The 19,205-nt window shown below is 38.1% G+C and overlaps 1 protein-coding gene across 1 annotated transcript in view; it reads left to right on the top strand.

The window, feature by feature from the left end:
• The window catches only part of LOC103606447 (pirin-like), a gene marked incomplete at its 3' end in the record, with an annotated part of 41,010 nt that overhangs the window by 11,670 nt on the left and 10,135 nt on the right, over positions 1–19,205 (top strand). The window contains exon 3 of the mRNA XM_008591038.1: positions 6,720–6,812. Within this exon, the coding sequence (XP_008589260.1) occupies positions 6,720–6,812 (93 nt within the window). The remainder of the gene's footprint in view (positions 1–6,719; positions 6,813–19,205) is intronic.

Here is a 19,205-nt window from a genome sequence, read left to right as displayed (position 1 = left end):
GGGAACCGGTCTGCATGTGGGATCCGAACCCTCGGCGGGAGCGCCACCACACTTCCCAAGCGGCGCACTATAGCAGTGCGCCACCGGGCCGGCCCTTGCTTCCTTTTTGATTAACAATTCTTTCTTTAAGTCATTTATCTCTTACTGAGTTTTACTATAAGCAGTCAAGAAGAACCAGGTTGGACTGTTGAGTGCCTAGAAATAGCTTCAGCTATATATTCAGTTTCATTGCTCACAAGTTCCACCTTCCACAAAACCACAGGACACAAGCACAGTTCAGCCAAGTTCTTTGCCACTTTATAACAAGGATTGCCTTTCCTCCAGTTTTCAATAAAATGTTCCTCATTTCTGTCTGAGACCTCACCAGAATGGCCTTTATCATCTACATTTCTACTGCATTCTGTTCAGGATTTCTTAGGTATTTAAGAAGATTGAGGCTGTGTCTACAACTCTACTTTTTTCTTCCTGAGTGCTCATCAGAATCACTCTTAACACTCCATTCACTGAAATGTAGAGTTTTTCTGGCATGCACCTTAAAACTCTTGCAGCCTCTATCCACTATGCATTTCCAAGGCCGCTTCCACATTTTTAGGTATTCACAGTAGCAGCACTCCTACTTCTTGGTGCTAATGAATAACTATTGCTCTGTGGGTGATGGAGGGTGATAAGAATAGGACTAAAAAGAGGGAAACTTTCTTTCCACCATTTATTTGAGAGCAGGACATATTTGCTCATATGAAATTCTTTGATACTGAGAAACAAATATTTCTTTATCTCATTCTTACACACATTTTAATACCATAGAACCACACAACATAGAATTAAAAAGTCATCTTAGAACTCCAAGTCCTTTGTTCTGCACCTGAAGAAATGATGGCTCAGAGATTTTTTTTCATTGAAATGTATTGGTTTTTCATATTTGTGGAGTACAGTGTTATATTTTGATACATGTGTACAATGTGCAATGATCAAATCAGGGTAATTAGCATTTGAGCCATTACGAAACTTCATCATTTCTTTGTGATGATGACATTCAATCTCTCTTTTAGTCATTTGATGATTTGCAGTAAATTATTGCTAATTATAGATGCCTAGCTCAACTGCTCACCCATAAAACTTATTTTTCCTATCTAGCTTTTTTGTTTCCATTACCCAGCCTCTTGCTATCTCCCTCCCCCTTCCACTTTCCCACCTCTAGCAACCACAGTTTTTCTGCCTCCTTCTGCAAGTTCAACTTATTATTATTGTTTGTTTGTTTATTTATTTTAGCTCCCACTTATGAGTGAGACCATGTGGTATTTCTCTTTCTGTGCCTGGCTTATTTCACTTAAAATAATTTTATCCAAGCTTATCCATGTGTTACCAAACCCACGTCCAGTTGCCTGCAAAGAAAACAAATGACTCAAAAACTCAAGTGTTGGTGAAGAAGGATGTCAGCTTTATTGGGGAATGCTGCTAACCTGGGGGAGATGTTAGGTGAACCCATCTCCCCAGTAAACCTGAAGGAGATGGCCAGGCTAAAACCATCTCAAAGACTCATGTTTTCTTTTTTCTTTTATTTATTGGTTATGAATATTCATTAGATACAAAGCTGATTGTCACCACTCCTGCCCAAGATGTGATGGCCAGATCCATACTGGCAGCAAGCCCATTACCATAACTTCTAATTATACCCTGTGTCCCCCACCCAATTGTCCCCAACCTCCCTCCCCATCCCCTTTTCCCCCACTCCACTTTGTATCCCTAGATGTGCTCTCTCCCTCTGCAAGTCCAACACACCACTATGGAAAGACTCATATTTTCTGAGGGATTTTTAAAGAGGAGGTTGAAGGAATGGAAAGCAGGAGGGGAGGATGTGATCTGTGGACACTAAGTGTAAGGGGCCAGGTGCAAATTCTTGTCAAGGCTCCATCTGGCTTCTGTTCTCATCCCTCATGTTATCTTAGGGTCCTACAGGATTTTGATTTTGCTTCAGGGTGGAACCAACACAGCTCTATTGATGTCTTCCTTGGTTTCTTGGGGTCTGCATAGTACGTATCTCATAGGACGTCTGGCTGACTGGAAAACAACTTTATGTCAATGTGAATAATGTCATCCTGCCCTGTAACCAAGTTTCAAAATATCAAATAACCATGGGGAAAAAGGGAACTCAGAGAAATGCGTGCTAAGAAAAAAAACCCAAAAACTGTATTTTTAAAAATCTTCCTACAGCCCATGTGGTTTTAGATTCCAACATAGCTTCAGTCCTGCTCACTCCAATACATTGCTGATGCGAATGGCAAAATCTCATTCTTTTTATGGCAGAGTAGTATTCCATTGTGCATAGATATGGTCCATGGACAGTTAGGTTGTTTCCAACTTTTGGCTATTGTAAATAGAGCTGCAATAAACATGGGAGTGCAGGTAACCCTTCGACATGGTGATTTCCATTCCTTTGGGTATATACCCAGAAGTAGGATTGATGGATCATATGGCAGATCTATCTGTAGTTGTTTGAGGAAGCTCCATACTGTTTTCCATAATGGCTGCCCTATTTACATTCTCACCAGCAGTTTAGGAGGGTTCCCTTTTCTGCATATCCTCACCAGCATTTGTTATTCTCTCTCTTTTTGACAATAGCCAGTCTAACTGAGGTGGTATGATATCTCAATGTGGTTTTGATTTTCATTTCCCTGATGATTAGTGATGCTGAGCAGTTTTTCGTGTACCTGTTAGTCATTTGTATGTCTTCCTTTGAAAAATGTCTATTCATCTCCTTTGCCCATTTTTAAATTGGGTTATTTGGGTTTTTTTACTAAGTTGTTTGAGTTTATTGTATTTACTAAGTTGTTTGAGTTTATTTATTATTCTGGATATTTATCCCTTGTCGGATGTATAGTTTGCAAGTATTTTCTCCCATTCTGTAGGTTGTCTTTTCATTCTGTTGATTGTTTCATTTGCTGTACAGAAGTTTTTCGTTTGGTATAATCCCATTTGTTTATTTTTTTTTCTTTTGTTGCCTGTGCTTTTTGAGGTCTTATTCATAGACTTTGGGTGGCTCAGAGATTTATGGGACTGGTGTCATGTAACAGATACCACCCCTTTATATAGAACCTACAGTGCTTCAGACACTGGACCCGGTGCTCTACATTCACGGTTTCTAATCATTATAATCTTTCAAGTTATATATTATCCTGTGAAAGAAAAAAATGTACGAGGTATGAGAATTCTCAACCTCTCCTACCAACCCCAGTTCCATTCCTGGGCTTTCAATGAGCTGAAATGGAGTAGTGACTGACAGGATAAGATTGAAAGGATGTAAGACCTGCTTGGCTGATTTTCACTGGAAAGGGCAGAGAGTTACTGGTGGGAGAGAAAAGAGGAAATCCAGAAGATGAGAGGAAAGGAGAATAAAAGGAAAGAGCTGTCTCCAGATGGTTTGAGGTCATTTGAACAGTTAGAGTGAGAGAATGTGAAATTATGGGAAACATATATGGAGAGGGGAAGGGAAATTTTAAACATATTTTTAAATTGAAGCCCTTTTTAGCATTTTTGAAAGGATTCAATAAATATTTGAATTTATTTTCAATTACTTTTTGATATTGAGCTGGATGAAACACTGGGCTGAAATGGTCCAGCTTCATATGGGTTGAAGTCCACATTTTAATATGAAGAAACTGACACTGGGTTAGGTTAAAAAACTTGCAGTAGCTTGAAAACATATATATGTATGTGCATATAATATATACATTACTTGCGTATACACATGTGTATGTGTTTTTTTTTTTTCATAGAATGTGAAGAGAGACAAAACCAGAAACCAAGACAAAGAGAGGGTTTTGTGCTTTCATTTCTAGTAATATGACGGAGTAGATACCCTGAAATAAATAAATAACTTAAATAATTAATTAGCTGAGCTGACAAGAAGTTAGTGAAACTCTTAGAATCCAAAAACAGTGAGAAAGAAAGAAGAAATGGAAAATCTGAATAGTTTTATAGCCATTTGAGTAATTGAATCGGTGTTTTTAAAGTTTATCACAAAGACAACAACTCCAGATGATTTTTCAGACAAGTTTTACAAAATATTTAAGGTACAGATAATTCCAGTACTGCATAAACTCTCCAAAGGATGAAAGCTGAGGGAATACTCCTCAAAACACTTGATGAAATCGAAGTTACCATTCAGTCAGGACCAGACAATGACAGCAAGTGAAAGGATAATCACATCACATTTATAAATATTTTTGCAAGAATCATAAAATATTAACCAACAAAATACAGAAATGTATAAAAAAGATAATATATCATGACCAAGTTTGGATCATCTGAAGAGAGCAAATTTGGTGTAATGTTAGAAAACCTGTTTATGTAACTTATTAACAATAAGAGATTAAAGGAGAAAAAAGCTTATAAGTATCTCAATAGTGCAGAAAAAGCATTGAACAGAATTCAACGTTAATTTAATGTTAAAAAAAACACAGCTAAGTAAACTAGAAATGGAAGGAAAACTTTTTAACTTTATGAAGGGAATCTACAAAAAAATGGCACTAAATAACCTGGTTACCTGTGAAACTTTAAGAAGTAATCTATGTAAATCAGGGACAAAACAAGGATGTCTACCACCGTCATTTCACCTCAGCACTGTTGTAGAGGTGCTAATTTGCAAAAAGACAAGAAAATAGAAACAGATAAGAAAATAGTAATTATAAGGATTGAAAATTAAAGAATAGAAAAAAAAAACCCGTCATTTGCTAATGGGCTGTTGGTTGGAATATTACTTCCAAATATTCATTCCTCCCTGTAATGGGGATTATACACGCTCATCCAGTTTTAGGTGCATTACCCATAAGTTGTACAGGGAGGGTTTAAGTGCCCTCCTTCCTGACTCTGGGCTTGGCCATGCCACATGCTTTGGCCAGTGGGACTTGTTAACGTGATTGTACATGATTGACTTGGCTTGCCTTTGCTCCTGCCCTTAGCTGTGAGAACAGTATGTGCTCAATAGTCACCACTGTTTCAGGTTGGACCCTGGAGACAGGAGACATGCAGAAGACAGCTGAGCCCAGCAAAACCCAGACAAATTGCAGTCTGCCACAGCTTTAATCTAATGCAGGCAAAAAATATTTTTTGTGAACTATGCAGCAAAAACTTATTGATAAATACATGGGTGATATGAATGTCTACAAAGAAAACCCAAAAGAAGCTACAGATGAATTTTTAAAATGAATAAGAGTTTAGCAGTGTTCAAAATTGCTTTTCTATTCACATTTCTAATCTCCAGCAGCAAACTGTTCAAAACGTAATTTAAAAATGCTGTTTACAGTACCACTAAAAATATGTTAGCTAGAAAAAAATTTAAATATGCAGAACCTTTGTGGAGAAAATTATAAATCCTTATTGAAAGACATTTTAAAAAACCTAAATAAATGGAGATGACCTTGCTTGTGAATAGGAAAACTCATTATATAAATGTCAATTCTTTCCAAATTGATCCATAGATTCAAAGCAATTCCAATCGAAAGTCCAACATTTTTGTTCATAGAATTTGATAAATTATCTAAAATTTATATAGACAAACAAATGGCAAAGAATAACCAAGACAATTATAAAGATACGCTAATGACAGCCAGATCTGTTTCTGCTTCTCATTTGAGCTTGAGATTTATCTTCAGTTGCCTTCTAGTCTTTGCACAATATAATGTACACTGAGTAGTAATAGTTCTATTTATACAAATAACGTTTATATAGATATCTCAAACTCATCATGACCTAAAATGAAGTCACCATGGCTATTTCAAGGCTGTTTCGTCTGTTATATTTCTTGAGCTGCCCAACGGCCCTACCATCTTCCCAGGCACCATAGCTAGAAATTTGGGAGTCATCTAATGCTGTTCCTTTTTGCGTCATAATATCTACCCAGTCACTTAACCACTTTCCATCACTACTGCCATTGTCTTAGTTCTGGCCTTCACCCTTGCTTGGACTTTTGAAATGGCCTCCTAAATACTCTTTGTCTCCCGTCTTTCTTTCCCAAACTATTTTCCACAGAGTGACCTTTTGAAATCTGATCATCTCAGCCCTTGATTAAAACACATCATCTTCAGAATAAAATCCAAATTCCTTTATGATTTGTCTTCTTTCTTCTGCCCATCTCTCTTCATAATTCCATGTGCATTTTTTACCCCAAGATAGTAGTTTCCTTGCAGTTCTTCAAGCATTCCAAGCTGTTTCTCTGCTCTTCTACCTGGAATAGCCTTTCTTGTCCTTCTCTCCCTTCTATTGATTAACTCCAACATATACTGCAAGACCCAGCTCAAGTGCCCTTCCCTGGTAGAACCATCCCTGATCCCACCCCACTCTCATATGTGTAAAGTTGTCTTCCTCCAGAGCATTTCTTGTCACATTGCAATAATTTATTTTCTAGTCTCTTCCCACATGAGATTATGAATCTGTTTAGGATACAGACTGTATGTTGTTTGTACTTGACTATTTATGTCTTAGATGATCATGAAATGTTTGTCCACTCTTTGCACTTCTCATTAAATGTCAACTCTAGGACATAATTGGTGAATCTGTGTGTGTGTATAAAAAGTTCTTCCTGAAAGCAATTTTCACGACAAAAAGTTGCTCATTGGCCATGTAGTTTTCAATGAGTTTTGTTAGATCTGTTCATGAATGTAGTTCCTGGTGGCATGGCTTAAAAGGCATGTGTAATCTGCTGAATTTTATTTTTATTTCAGTTAAAAAATCTGGATCCGTTTTTACTGTTTGATGAATTTAAAGGAGGTCGACCAGGTGGATTTCCTGATCACCCACATCGAGGTTTTGAAACAGTAAGTACAGTAATTTGACTGCAAAAGTGTGTATTTTAACACTTTCCTTTAAAATGTGATTTTAGAAGCAATGAATAATAGGCTAAAATAGGCTAAATGTGATTTTAGAAGCAATGAATAATAGGCTAAAATTAATTTACAAGTTTCTGGCTGTAGACTGTCTACCATAGAATTATAATATCTATTTTACATGAAATATACTAAAATTTAAACAATTATTGTTTTTAATATTCTTGGAGTTTGTGCCTTTGGAGACATTCTTCTTTGAAAAGTTAATAAAGAGCAAGATTTGGCCTCTTAAAATATTTTTATAATTAAAATAATTGATTGGAGATAGAAGAAACTATTTGAGATATGATTAAAATAATCTTATATAGAAAATTTGTTTCTATGCAATATTCAGAAATGTTTAACCTCATTTAACGCAATATTATAAACCCCCAAAGACAATCCAAGAACTTTATGAGTATTTATACTAGGTTCTAAGGAAATATAGAATCGAGAACTAAAATATAACATAGCCCCCAAGTTAGGATTTTGAGGCCCTACATACACATTCACAAGTTTAATTGTATAATTTAGAGATTCTGCTGAACACTAATTTTCAGTTTTAGTTAGATACGCAAAAAAAAAAGTGTGTAATATAATATTGCGGCACTTTCAAAGATTACCATTCTTCACACATTCTGGGAAAGCTCAGGGACAGTTACTTCCTAGTTACAAAATTTAGCCATATGCTCCTGTCTTAGGAAACAGACCAGGATTGGTAAAGGCTTAGTGTGTTTGTAAAGCTAGTTAGTGAATGAGTAAATATTTACTGAGGGCTGGTGATATGCAGGCGTTGGTGTAGTGTGATCTTTGGTATGTTGGGGTGCATGTTGTGTGTTGGGGAGTGTGGGCAGAAGCAGAGGGAAGGAGGCTAAAGAAGAATGAGGTGTGATCCCTGCTTGCTTCTATGTACAGTCTAGTTAAGAGGGTGAAAGATGGACGGAGAAATATGTAACCACTGCAGTGTACAGGTAGAATGAACCAAGAAGCTTCTGGAAGCAGGATCAGGGTAGTTGGCCCGTGTCCCTTCCTCACTCCTCTGCTTTCTTCCTCAGTTCTCTTCTCTGCTCAGACATTGGGGGCGCTGTGGCTTGCTTTACTGCAATAATGGAAGCCATTCCTTTAGCTTACCCTATACCTGTGCTGGATTTGGACCCTGGTTCCATAACATCGCCTCTTGCAATCTTGCTCAAGTTGCTTCTTGTCCTCTCCATCCCTTAGCTCCAGTTACCATCTTACTAATCCTTCAAGGCCTTTTCAGATATCACTATCTCCATCAGGTTTTCCAGACAATACCAAGAGGATGCACTGTCTCCTTCATTTGGCTTCTAGAGCATTATATTTCTACCAGTCTTATGCACCTTATTCCTTTATGGTGGTCTTGATCATATTCTGTCTGTCTTGTGTTAGAGTTGGAAATCGCCTCATCTTCCCCTCACATACCCAAGAGGACTGTCAATTTCTTCAGTTGAGGTCAGCCTACACATCTCCATGTTCTCCATGTGGAGATACTCAGTAACTACTAGCTAAGTTTAATCAGACAATAAAAAGAGATGGTTCTTGTTGAAGACAATGGATATAGTAAACACAACAAATGATGAAACTTACTGCTTTCATTTCCATTACGGAAAGTGCCTTCTAAAGGGACTGTTTTATAAATTATGAGGTACTCAACTTTAAACAACTCTGTGAAGGAGTTCATCTATAGGATATTGGTGTTTGGCTCTTTTTCTTTTGATTAAGAAATTACTTTAAAACTGTAGCTGTAATTACAGTTGAGCCTCAACATTTGTGGATTCTGTACTCACGAATTTCCCTAGTTGCTAAAATTGATTTGTAACCCCCAAATCAGTACTTGGGGTGCTTTAGTGGTAATTCATGGCCATGTGCAGAGTGGTGAAAGATGTGAGTTGCTTGAGGTGCACATTCCCAGCTCAGGCTCAGCAAGGCAATGCCCTGCTTTCCTGTTTCAACTCTCATAATGTTAGCAAGCAAGTGTACTTTTCACAGTCTATTTAGTGCCACATTTTTCATATTTTTGTGCTTTTTGCTGGTGATTTCACTGCTGAAAATGGCTCCTAAGCATAGTACAGCAGTGCTATCTAGTGTCCCTAAGTGCAAGAAGGCTGTAACGTGCCTTACAGAGAAAATACATGTATTAGCTAAGTTTCATTCAAGCAGGAGTTGTACAAGTCTTGGCCGAGAGTTCAATATTAATTAATCAACGATATATTAAATAAGGTGTCTTTAAATAGAAACACACATAAAGTAAGGTCATGTATTGGTTGGTTGACAATAACATTGTGACCAGACACTTGTAGAAACCCAGTCCTGTATTTCCCCTAGGAGTAATGGTTTTGTACTCACTAATTCAGTGATCATAACAACTTTATAGAAAATGACTACTTTAGATAATGAGAATTCACCATATCAGTTTTCCCTGGAAGTATAGGTAAGCCAGGGACTCAACTATCTCTTAATAATGTGAACTTTAAAAGTCTGCAATTTAAAACCAGGTCCACTTGTAGTCTCTCATCACTTCCTCCCTGGTGCATCTTCTAAATTACACAGGCTTGTAAATTTTCAAAATGCTGACTAGTATGAAGAGCAAAGTTTTTGATACCTGTGATGTTATCTTACCATCCAGAAATGACTATTGTTATTGTTTTGATGTATTTTCTTCAAGTACTTTATTTCTGATATAATGTTATGTATATTTTGTGTCGTTTTTTTTTAGTTAATATAGTAGTTAGCATTTTCCCAATATTTTTCAAAAAACTAATTTTCAATGGATTTATTAAGCATCTGCTATGATGGTTGTATCAGTCGACATTATCACAGTGATGTATGAAGTTAGCTGTTTTCCCTCAATATCACCAACACAATGCATTTACTTCATTTTTCTTTGTCATTTTGCGAAATGAAAAATAATGCCTCATCATAGTTTTAATTTACATTTCCCTTATCAGAGAGAGGTTGATTTTCTTTTCATTTTAAAGCATTTGTCCATTGTACGTATTTGTATCCTTGGCTTACTTTTTTTCTTTTGGGTTGTTGGTATTATTGTTTTATAGAAGCTCTTTATATATTAAAGAAATCAGACCCTTTTCAGGAGTAGAAGTTGCAATACTGTTAAGAGGGATTAGGCTTGTTTTGCAAGACTCCAGAGGTAAGCTTTTGGATACAAAGCATAGATTCAAACCAATAGAAGGAAGAACTTTCTAACAATTAGTTATGCAAAGATAGACTAGGCTCCCTGAACCAAGTGATTTTCTTATGCCTGGAGTAAATACAAGCATGCACTGAATGTTTGCATAATGGGTGTGTTATCAGGATCAATGGTCCTCAAAGTAGTCAGTGCTGTGCTGGAGCTCATGTTTATTTTCTTAAGTGAAAGTGAAATTATGCTCTACCGACCCATGAATATAAAATATAATTGATGTACATATTTTGAGTGCATGCTCACATTTTTTAAAACTAATATTGATATGTGATCAAGGAAATGTGGAGAATATTATTCTATAAAATTCTCATTCCCTCAAGTGTGATCCATGAACCAACAGTGGTATCACTTGAAATCTCAGGTACCACCTCAGAGCTACTGAATCAGAATCTGCATTTCAGCAACATCGAATGATTCATACACATTAAAATTTGAATAATGCTGGTCTAGGTGACCTTCCAAATCAGAAGTACTATGATTCTATGACATAAATAAGAGCAAGAACCTGATTTTACTGAGTTAATGGCTAATTATTTTCTTAAACCTAACTCCTAGGTTTGGATGGCTATATATTTTCCATTAAAAACTTGCCTCAAAATTGAGAAAGAAGGCACACCCTGGAGTAGGAGGTGGTCACAAGACAAAGGGAGAAATGCATTCAGTATTTCCTGCCAGGAGCTTGCACTCTGGGAAGGATTGTTTTCAAAAGGCCTGAGTGGTAAAGGGTGGAATAATTTTGCAGTTACCCTATTTCTGGTCAGGCCTGATAGCATGATTTGTTTAGGGCGACTATAAACGATCAGAAACAAAGAACGAGCTGAAAAATGAGCAAGCCCTGCCAAAGTTTAGTTTAGCTCAAAAAAGAGGTGCTTATAGTTCACACACCATGGATAAACCCTTCACCTGCCCTGAGCAGAAATGTATTTTGCGCCTTTCAAAATCACCTCAGGAGTTTCCAGGTTTTAGCACTGAAAGTCTCATGTTTCAGGGAACCCTTCAGTCCTGGGCAGACTGGGATGGTTGGTTACCCACGCTTAATTAAACTTAAGAACTGTTAGAAGTAAACCTTCAGGCCTGTTTCGCAGGGACATTTTAGGATGGTCTTGTCCATTATGTTTTTAGTTAGGCTGGGAAGTGTTTTTTAAAGCTTTTCACTACAAGCCTCAGCAGGTTCTTTGATTTCGTTCAGGAGAACAAAACCTCCCTGTTTCCAAGGGCGTGCCCGTGAGCAAAGCCACACGGGCATGTACTAGTTGGTAGGGGCAGCATTTGCCTGCAGTGCCTGAGCAATATCCTGCACAGGAAGGGAAAGGGACTGGTGATTCACACCTAAAACTTAGGTCCGGATTCAGACCTCCCATTTCCGACACAGCCTGTTTTATTCTAGCTTACTGTGAACCACTTTCAAAAGCAAAACATACTATCAAGACCGAATCAAGGCTGCCAAAAAGGGTGGCCAAATTCAACATCCATTTTGGAAAGAAAGAAAATGCTCTAGGAAGACTACGAAAGGATACTTTTTCAATATCATAAAGACTATTATTCAATGAGCATCTTATGTCATATTTAACACAGAGATATTAGCCATATTCCTATTAATATGAGAAAAAAACACTGTCTACCAGCACCATCACAGTTTGATATGATTCCGGAAGCTTTGAGGCTATTCATAAATAAGAGTTATAGCTATTGGAAAGGAGGAGGAAATTATTTATTTGTAGGTAGTATGGTAATAAATGAAAACCCACAGTGGCCGAATCTGGCTTTGGCTGGTGATATGATTGGAGAAGGCAGGAGGGCACAGGACTTGTCTTGGAAAGTTGTGCTTACAGTGAAGTACGTGGATTTGAGCGTATGTGTTGATTTGGTGTGATATGGGGGTGAAGCTAACAGATTATAGGAAGGAAGCTCAAGCCACCCCTGCCCCCAAGACACCCCTTGGCACTCCCATACTAAGAATGCTAAGCAAAACCTCTTTATGAATGGCTGGATAGAAAATAATTATGTAAAAATCAACTTCTTTCCTGCATAAAAGCACTAATCAGATGTAATGGGGGAAAACACCCCGTTCATAATGGCAATAAGACCCCCATATAATTCCAGAGAAAAAAGTTATTCCCCTTTAACCCAATAATCCTACTTCTATGAATCTAATAGTTTCCTGAAAAATAAAGTAAAAACAAAGGCTTATTATACAAATATTTACTCCAGTACAATTTTAAAAAATAAAAAAAGGAAGAAAGTATTCAAAATACTAGAGGGATGATTATATACCTTGAAATTATATACAAGGAAATTATTATATATGTGGAAGATGGAATATTATGCAGCATTATTTATAAGTACAAATATCATAAACAATTGTTTTATTTAATCAATTTTTTGATTGACACATTGTAATTGTACATATTTATCAGGTACAATTTGATGTTTCGATATGTGTGTATACATACATATGTTGTATAATGATCAAATAAGGGTATTTAGGGTGTCCACGATCACCTAATGCATCTATCATTTCTTTGTGGCAAGAACATTCAAAAGCCTCTCTTCTAGATATTTTGTAATGTACAATACCTTACTGTTCACCATAGTTACGCTACAGCGCAATAGAACACCAGAACTTATTCCTCCTATCTAATTGTAATTTTGTATCCATTGACCAACTTCTCACCATCCTCTCCACCCAACTCCTCTCCCGAGACTGTGGTAACCACTGTTCTACTTTCTGCTTCTATGATCTTCTATGATGCCAGCTTTTTCTTCTTTTTTAGATTCCAAATGAGTTGAATGAGATCGTGCAGCATTTGTCTTTCTGTGTCTGGCTTATTTCACCTAACATTGATTTCCTTCAGGTCTGTCTTTGCTGTTGCAAATCATAAGATTTGATTCATTTTTTATGGCTGAATAGTATTCTATTAAATATTCATGATTAAATATCCATTAATCATGGACTGTTTAAATTGGGGTTTTTTTAACCTCTGCAACTATTGACATTTTGGGTGGACAGTTCCTAGCCGTGGGGAGCTGTTCCACGCATTGTGGGATATTTAGCAGTGATCCTAGCCTCCAGCCACTAGATGCCATAGCATCCCCCTATCCCCAGTTGTGACGATAAAAAATGTCTCCAGACATTGCCAACTGTCCACTGGGGAGTGGAGGTGGGGGTGGGGGGCAAAATCACCCCTGGTTGAGAACCAGTATTTCAATATACGTGTCCTTCCAATGGCTTACTGCACAGCCCTAAGAAGAATGATACGGCTTGATATATCCTAACATAGAACAATCTCCGTAATAACTGAAAAGTGACAGAGGCAAAGTGCAGAATCGTGGCATAGTGTAGTATTTGTATAAAAAGCAAACACTTTAATTCTTTTTTATGGTTTCTTATCAATTTCATTGTGGTGAAGATGGGTTATGTTAATGAATGATTACGTCCACAGACTACATCGATGCAAAGAAAATAAAATTATGAAATATATGTTACAGTATCAAAAAAAGATGGTGCTTAGAGAGAAAACAAACACATTATAACAGATACTAATCTGTATTCACCAAGTTTTTAAAAAAAATTTAGTCATCTTCAGTATATTCATAAGATTGTATACCCATCACCACTAATTCCAGAGCATTTTTATCACCCCAGAAAGTAAACCTGTCCCCATTATTGGTCACAGCCTACTCTCCCTTCCCCCAGCCCCTGGCAACCACACTTGCTGTCTTTATGCATTTGTCTATTCTGAACATTTTATATAAAGGAATCACGTCATACGTGGCCTTTTGTGTCTGGTTTCTTTTGCTTAGCATAATGTCTTCAAGGTTCATCCATGTTGTGGCGTGCATCAGTACTTCATTCCTTTTTATAGCTGAATAATATTCCATTGTATGGATACACCACATTTTGCTTATCCATTCATCCCTAATGGACACTTGGGTTGTTTCCACTTACACCTTTATTCTTGCATAGGCCTAGATTATCTCTGAAAGGACACAAACTGGTAACCTTACTTCTAGGGAGGGTTACTGGGTGACAAAGGAGTGGGATGGGCAAGATTGTTAGTTTTCACTGTAACCCTCTTTTTCTCTTTGTACCTTTAGAATTTTGAGCTGTGTGCATTTATCTGTTAATAATTTAAGAAGTTGATGTTTTCAAAATTCCCTCTTCACATGCCAGCCCTTCAGGTGTTTGAAGATAAACCATGCTCTCATGATTAGTGAAGGTCCTGTTCTCCAGGAACTCTTGCTGAGGCCTCCTACTTGGGTCTGCCCTCTCCAGATAAAATGGACTTGGTTTGTGTTCTATTTCAGTCAATCTGATAAGCTAATAATATATGCCAATATATTGTAATGGGAGGAAGACTGAGGGCAGCTTCCTTTAGGAGATATTTGTGCACCATTGGAGAGTTCCACAAAATTTAAAAGAATGCCTCAACCTGAAAGCATAATCTTCTCCTTAACAAGTTCCCTGGCCAAAAGGAAATTAAAATAGGGTGGGGTGCACATGTGAGCTTAGAAGACTTTCAGTTTGCATGAAAGTTAGAAAATGATTAGGGAGGAACAGAGAGGGCCAGTTGAAGAAGTGTCATGTTCTGAGAGAAAAACTATCACTTCTAAAAGAAGGGCCTGGGAGGATTTCAGGGAAAAATTGGTCATTTAGTAAGTAAGGCCTTAAGTAAAAAATGAGATTTGACTCTCTGGACAGTGGAAGTGAAGGTGGGGGCATGGTATGTGGCTATAGTGGAAACGGTGAGTAGTCTAGTCAGGCTTTAACACTGGATGTGTAAGGGTGTGTGTGTGTGTGTGTTTATGTGTGTGTGTAAAGGGACCTAAGCCGAAGGTGGGGACATTATAGGGAAGGCCTTCAAAGCCAAGCTTGGTCTCTAGTTATGAATGAGTGGCCAATGTTTTACATGCTGAAACTTCCAAGTTAACATGATTATGTGAAGTGAGAGCCATCTTTAGCCTAAAAGCTTTTTGTACAGTACTTTGTCAGTGGTTCTAAACTGGAGGTGATTTTGCCCGCTCAGGTCATTTGGCAATTTCTGTAGTCATTGCTGGCTGTCACGAGGAGGGGGAAGTGGGGTGTGCTACTGCCATCTAGTGGGTAGAGGCCAGGGATGCTGCTAAACACCCTACAGTGTGCGGGACAGTTCCCACAGCAAAGGATTAAACTCTGGTATATGTCAACAAGCCTAGGTCACTTGAGGGAAAGTGGCAGTTTAACTGAAATATTCTTCAAAAGTAGCACAAATAAATTTCCAAAAACTTTCCTCATCTACCCCACCCACAGCACATTATGATTACAAACAGAAACTATTCATATCTGAGAGACTACATTCCTAGAGTTCTTAAGTAGAAAAATTTGGGCAGAGGGGATGTAATAAACCAGTCATCAAAGCAGTATTTTATGTCACCAAGTATAAGATACTGTTTTTTAAGTGAGACTAAAAATAAGCTCCAAATAAAGTAATATAGATGGTTACATGACAAAAAACTTCATGCCAGTCTTCAGCACTTTTAGCAAAGCTTCATCAGAGTTATCTAATCAAAAGACTCCTTCAAAATGAAAGGGCTGACCACACAGGATTAAACCCGAAGAACATTTGCCATGCAATAACGTTAACTACCATTTTAGAGAATCTTTGTGTGTTTATACATCACCTCTAAGCCTCACAACAATCTTGAAAAGTAAGAATTGTTATCCCCCCATTTTACAGATGAGGAAACTAAGGTTCAGAGAAATGGTGACCTGCCAAGTCCACACAGCCCATGCAGAGCACGATTTGGTGGACCCATCTGATCCCAGGTCCACACTTGTCCACTCTTCCATGCTACCAGTTCTTCTGGAACAAAGTTCCCTTTCTATACAGCTGATATTTTCTCAATACATTGACTCATGCAGATGATTAAAGGATTTTTAATACTATTAGAGATGAGACTGCACAAGTGACATAGATCAGAGAACTGTTCAGTTCACAGTTCTGCTACTCACTGTGGGATCTGATTCTTTCATAGTTCAAGAATCTGAATTTTCCTGCCTGTAAGCACACAAGGTAATGCTCTCACTTCTCTGAACTTCCACTGTAATGAGAAAATGGATTAGGTTGGATGTAGTTGGCTGTTTCAGGACACTCATTTAACTTCTTACAGCCACAAGGAGACCATTTATGATCTAGTAACAACATGATGATTAACAAATTCATGCTTTAATTGTTTATAACTTTTTATTACAACCTAAAAATTCTTTCCCTCCTTCTAGATACCCTTTGGCTCACCCCACCCCACCCCAGCTTTTCCCAAATATTTCAATCTTTTAAGGCCCATCTGAGAGGATACCTCATCCAAGAATGAATTACTACCACCATTCCTCTGGGTTCTTCTTAATCAGAATCAATCTTTCTTCTGTGTTTCCGCTGGGGTTGCTCCTACTTCTCTTTAGTTTCACTTCTCTTGTGTACATATGTGAGTAGTTTATCCCCACTAGAATGGTAGCTCTCTGAAGGTAGGGGAGGAGCGATCACTGTGTTCCTTCTGGGTGATTCCTAACTTCCTGTTAGTGAGTTTGGGATGACATTTTTCCCTGTGTGGGCCAAAATGAAAGAAAGGGAGAGAGAGAGATGATTAAGAAAGTAGTGGGTCTTTCCTAGAGATAATTTTTTTTTCAGGATTGTTTTTGGGGCGCTGGCTGGTTAGCTCAGTTGGATAGAGCATGGTACTGACAACACCAAGGTCCAGGGTTTGATCCCTGTACCTGCCAGGCACCCAAACCAAAACAAAACCAGACAAAAAACCAACCAATCAAAAAACTTTATAACAAAAAAGATTGTTTTTTATTTAGGTATTGCTATTCTTCCTTCTTTGGTTGTTAAAATGGCATTTCTTTTATGAAATGATGATCATAATAGATTATTTTTTTCACTTCCACAATCTAAATTTAAAAGTTGTCACCCCCAACCCCCATGTGAAGGGCATTCTATAAAATAGCTCACCCGTGCTCTTCAAAATGATCAGGCTCATGAAAAGCAGAGAAAGAGTGAGAAACTGTCACAGATGGAAGAAACTATGGAGACATGATGACATGAATCTTGGAGCAGTAAAAGAACATGAACGAAAAAACTCGTGAAACTCACATAAGTTACATACTTTAGCTAATAGTAATGTAGCAATGTTGGTTTCTTAGTGTTGACACATGTACACAGGTTATGTAATATGTTAACAGGAGGAGAAGCTGGTGAAGAGTATACATGAAGTCTCTACTTTACAACTTTGCTGTAAATCTGAAATTATAACAAAACTAAAAGTTTATTTAAAAAAGACAAAATGAAGACAAAAAATTGACATCCCTCTCACAGACGTCCTTGTTTTATTGCTCCTTGAAGTCCGAAATCTTAGGAAGTGTGGCTCATTCACAAGAGCAATAAACACAATCACTAAAAGTCTGAGGAATTAAATCTGTACAGTGAATTGAATCTGGGAATCATCATAATAACGTACCCATATAAAAAGTGTCAGCTGCTTAATTAAATTAAATATTATTATGAGATTTTGACAAAATATTAAAGCAAAAGGCAAACTGATACAAGCCCCTCCAGCCTCTCCTTCTGGAAGAGCCCTGTGAGCCCCAGACCTGCCCAGGACCTTGTGTGTGAGCAAACACATTCAGGCACTTCATTCTCAGGTGTCTGCCTTGACAGCTTTTAACTGGAGACCGAGCTGAGCAGAATAATGTCCCTCTATACCCCGACATGGCTGGTCCTCTGATAACTAGATGGAAACCTGCAACATTATCACTCGTCTTTAAGCAGGGACACCAAGCACATGCTAGAAGACATTAATTTATCAGTGGATCTATCAGCAAGACAGCTGGTTTGGTGAGGTCCAATTGTAGAAAAACGGTGAGCACACATCATCTGGGTCAGCAGAGGGCTCTCTTAAGCAACAATAGTTCTCACTACCTGCTTTCCCCACTGGATGCAGACAGAACACTTTGTATGTGGGAAACATGGGTAATAATAGAAGTTGGTAAACCATTCCCTTGAGGCTCCTTCAATATAACATGACAGATAAACAGTGGAAGTGAACACCTTGACCATGTTTTACAGGATGGAGGTGGTGCCCATTAAGAAGCCAGGCTGCTGATTACATGGGAAGCTGGGGGGGTGGGGAGGGGAGTAGTTTGGAAGGTTGAATTCCCTGGAAGGTTGAATCCTGATCCGGATTTAAGAGGAAGGGGCATTCCTGGCCCTGGGGTTCTACAAGCAGCTGGAAGGTTCTGAGGGACTCTGCAATTCAGCTTGCCTGAGTAGTAGTTAGGTTTGAAGACAGGATTGTAAAAGAACCTTGATGTGCATGTCACAAATTTTAATCAGAGTGAGAGGAAAATGAGTAGGTTGGAGAAACTTTTGAAAATGCGAGCAACATAAATATATGAGAGGAAAATAAGTCAGTTGTTCTTTTCTTTGTAGTTACACGTTGGGTAGGACTCTTCCATGTTTACACAAAGATGGATCCCATGATCGCCTCATCTCCGGATCCTGTGGCTCTGGCCCCTCCATCAACCTCTTTCCTTCACCAAGGAGGCCTGTTTTCAGCTTCCGGTACAATAGTGCTAGGACCCTTTCTTTGCCTGAGATAGCCAGTTTGCCTGAAGCCACCGAAGTCGCCCAAGTCCTCTTGTTACCTGTGCGAAACCCCTGCGGTCCTGGCTGCTGTCGCAACTCCAGCCAGATCCCTCCTCAGAGGCAAGCACTGTGCTCCCAGCACTGGCATAGCCACCAATATGGCACCAGCATTAGTGAGGCAGCATGGAGGGTAAAATAGTTTTATTCTCAGAGACAGAAAATGTTGATCTAGATCCTTGCTCTGCTATTGTTAATGGTGTAACCTTTATCCCACTGAGCCACAGTGTTCTCATCCATAGTATATAGGATCAGATGCTTTGTAAATGCTGAAATGCTATGCAGGTACAAGATGCCATTCATTCATTCATTCATTCAGCAAATCTTCAGTTCCAGCTGTATGCTAGGTACTGTTGTAGATGAGTTAAAAAAAAAAAAAAAAAAAAAGCCCCCCCTTTAGGGGGGATAAATTTTTTTAGAAAAAAAAAAAAAAAAAAAAAAAAA

Source organism: Galeopterus variegatus, unplaced genomic scaffold, assembly GCF_000696425.1.
Source record: "Galeopterus variegatus unplaced genomic scaffold, G_variegatus-3.0.2 Scaffold6596, whole genome shotgun sequence".
Classification (NCBI taxonomy): domain Eukaryota; kingdom Metazoa; phylum Chordata; class Mammalia; order Dermoptera; family Cynocephalidae; genus Galeopterus; species Galeopterus variegatus.
This window is presented reverse-complemented; position numbering and strand designations above follow the sequence as displayed.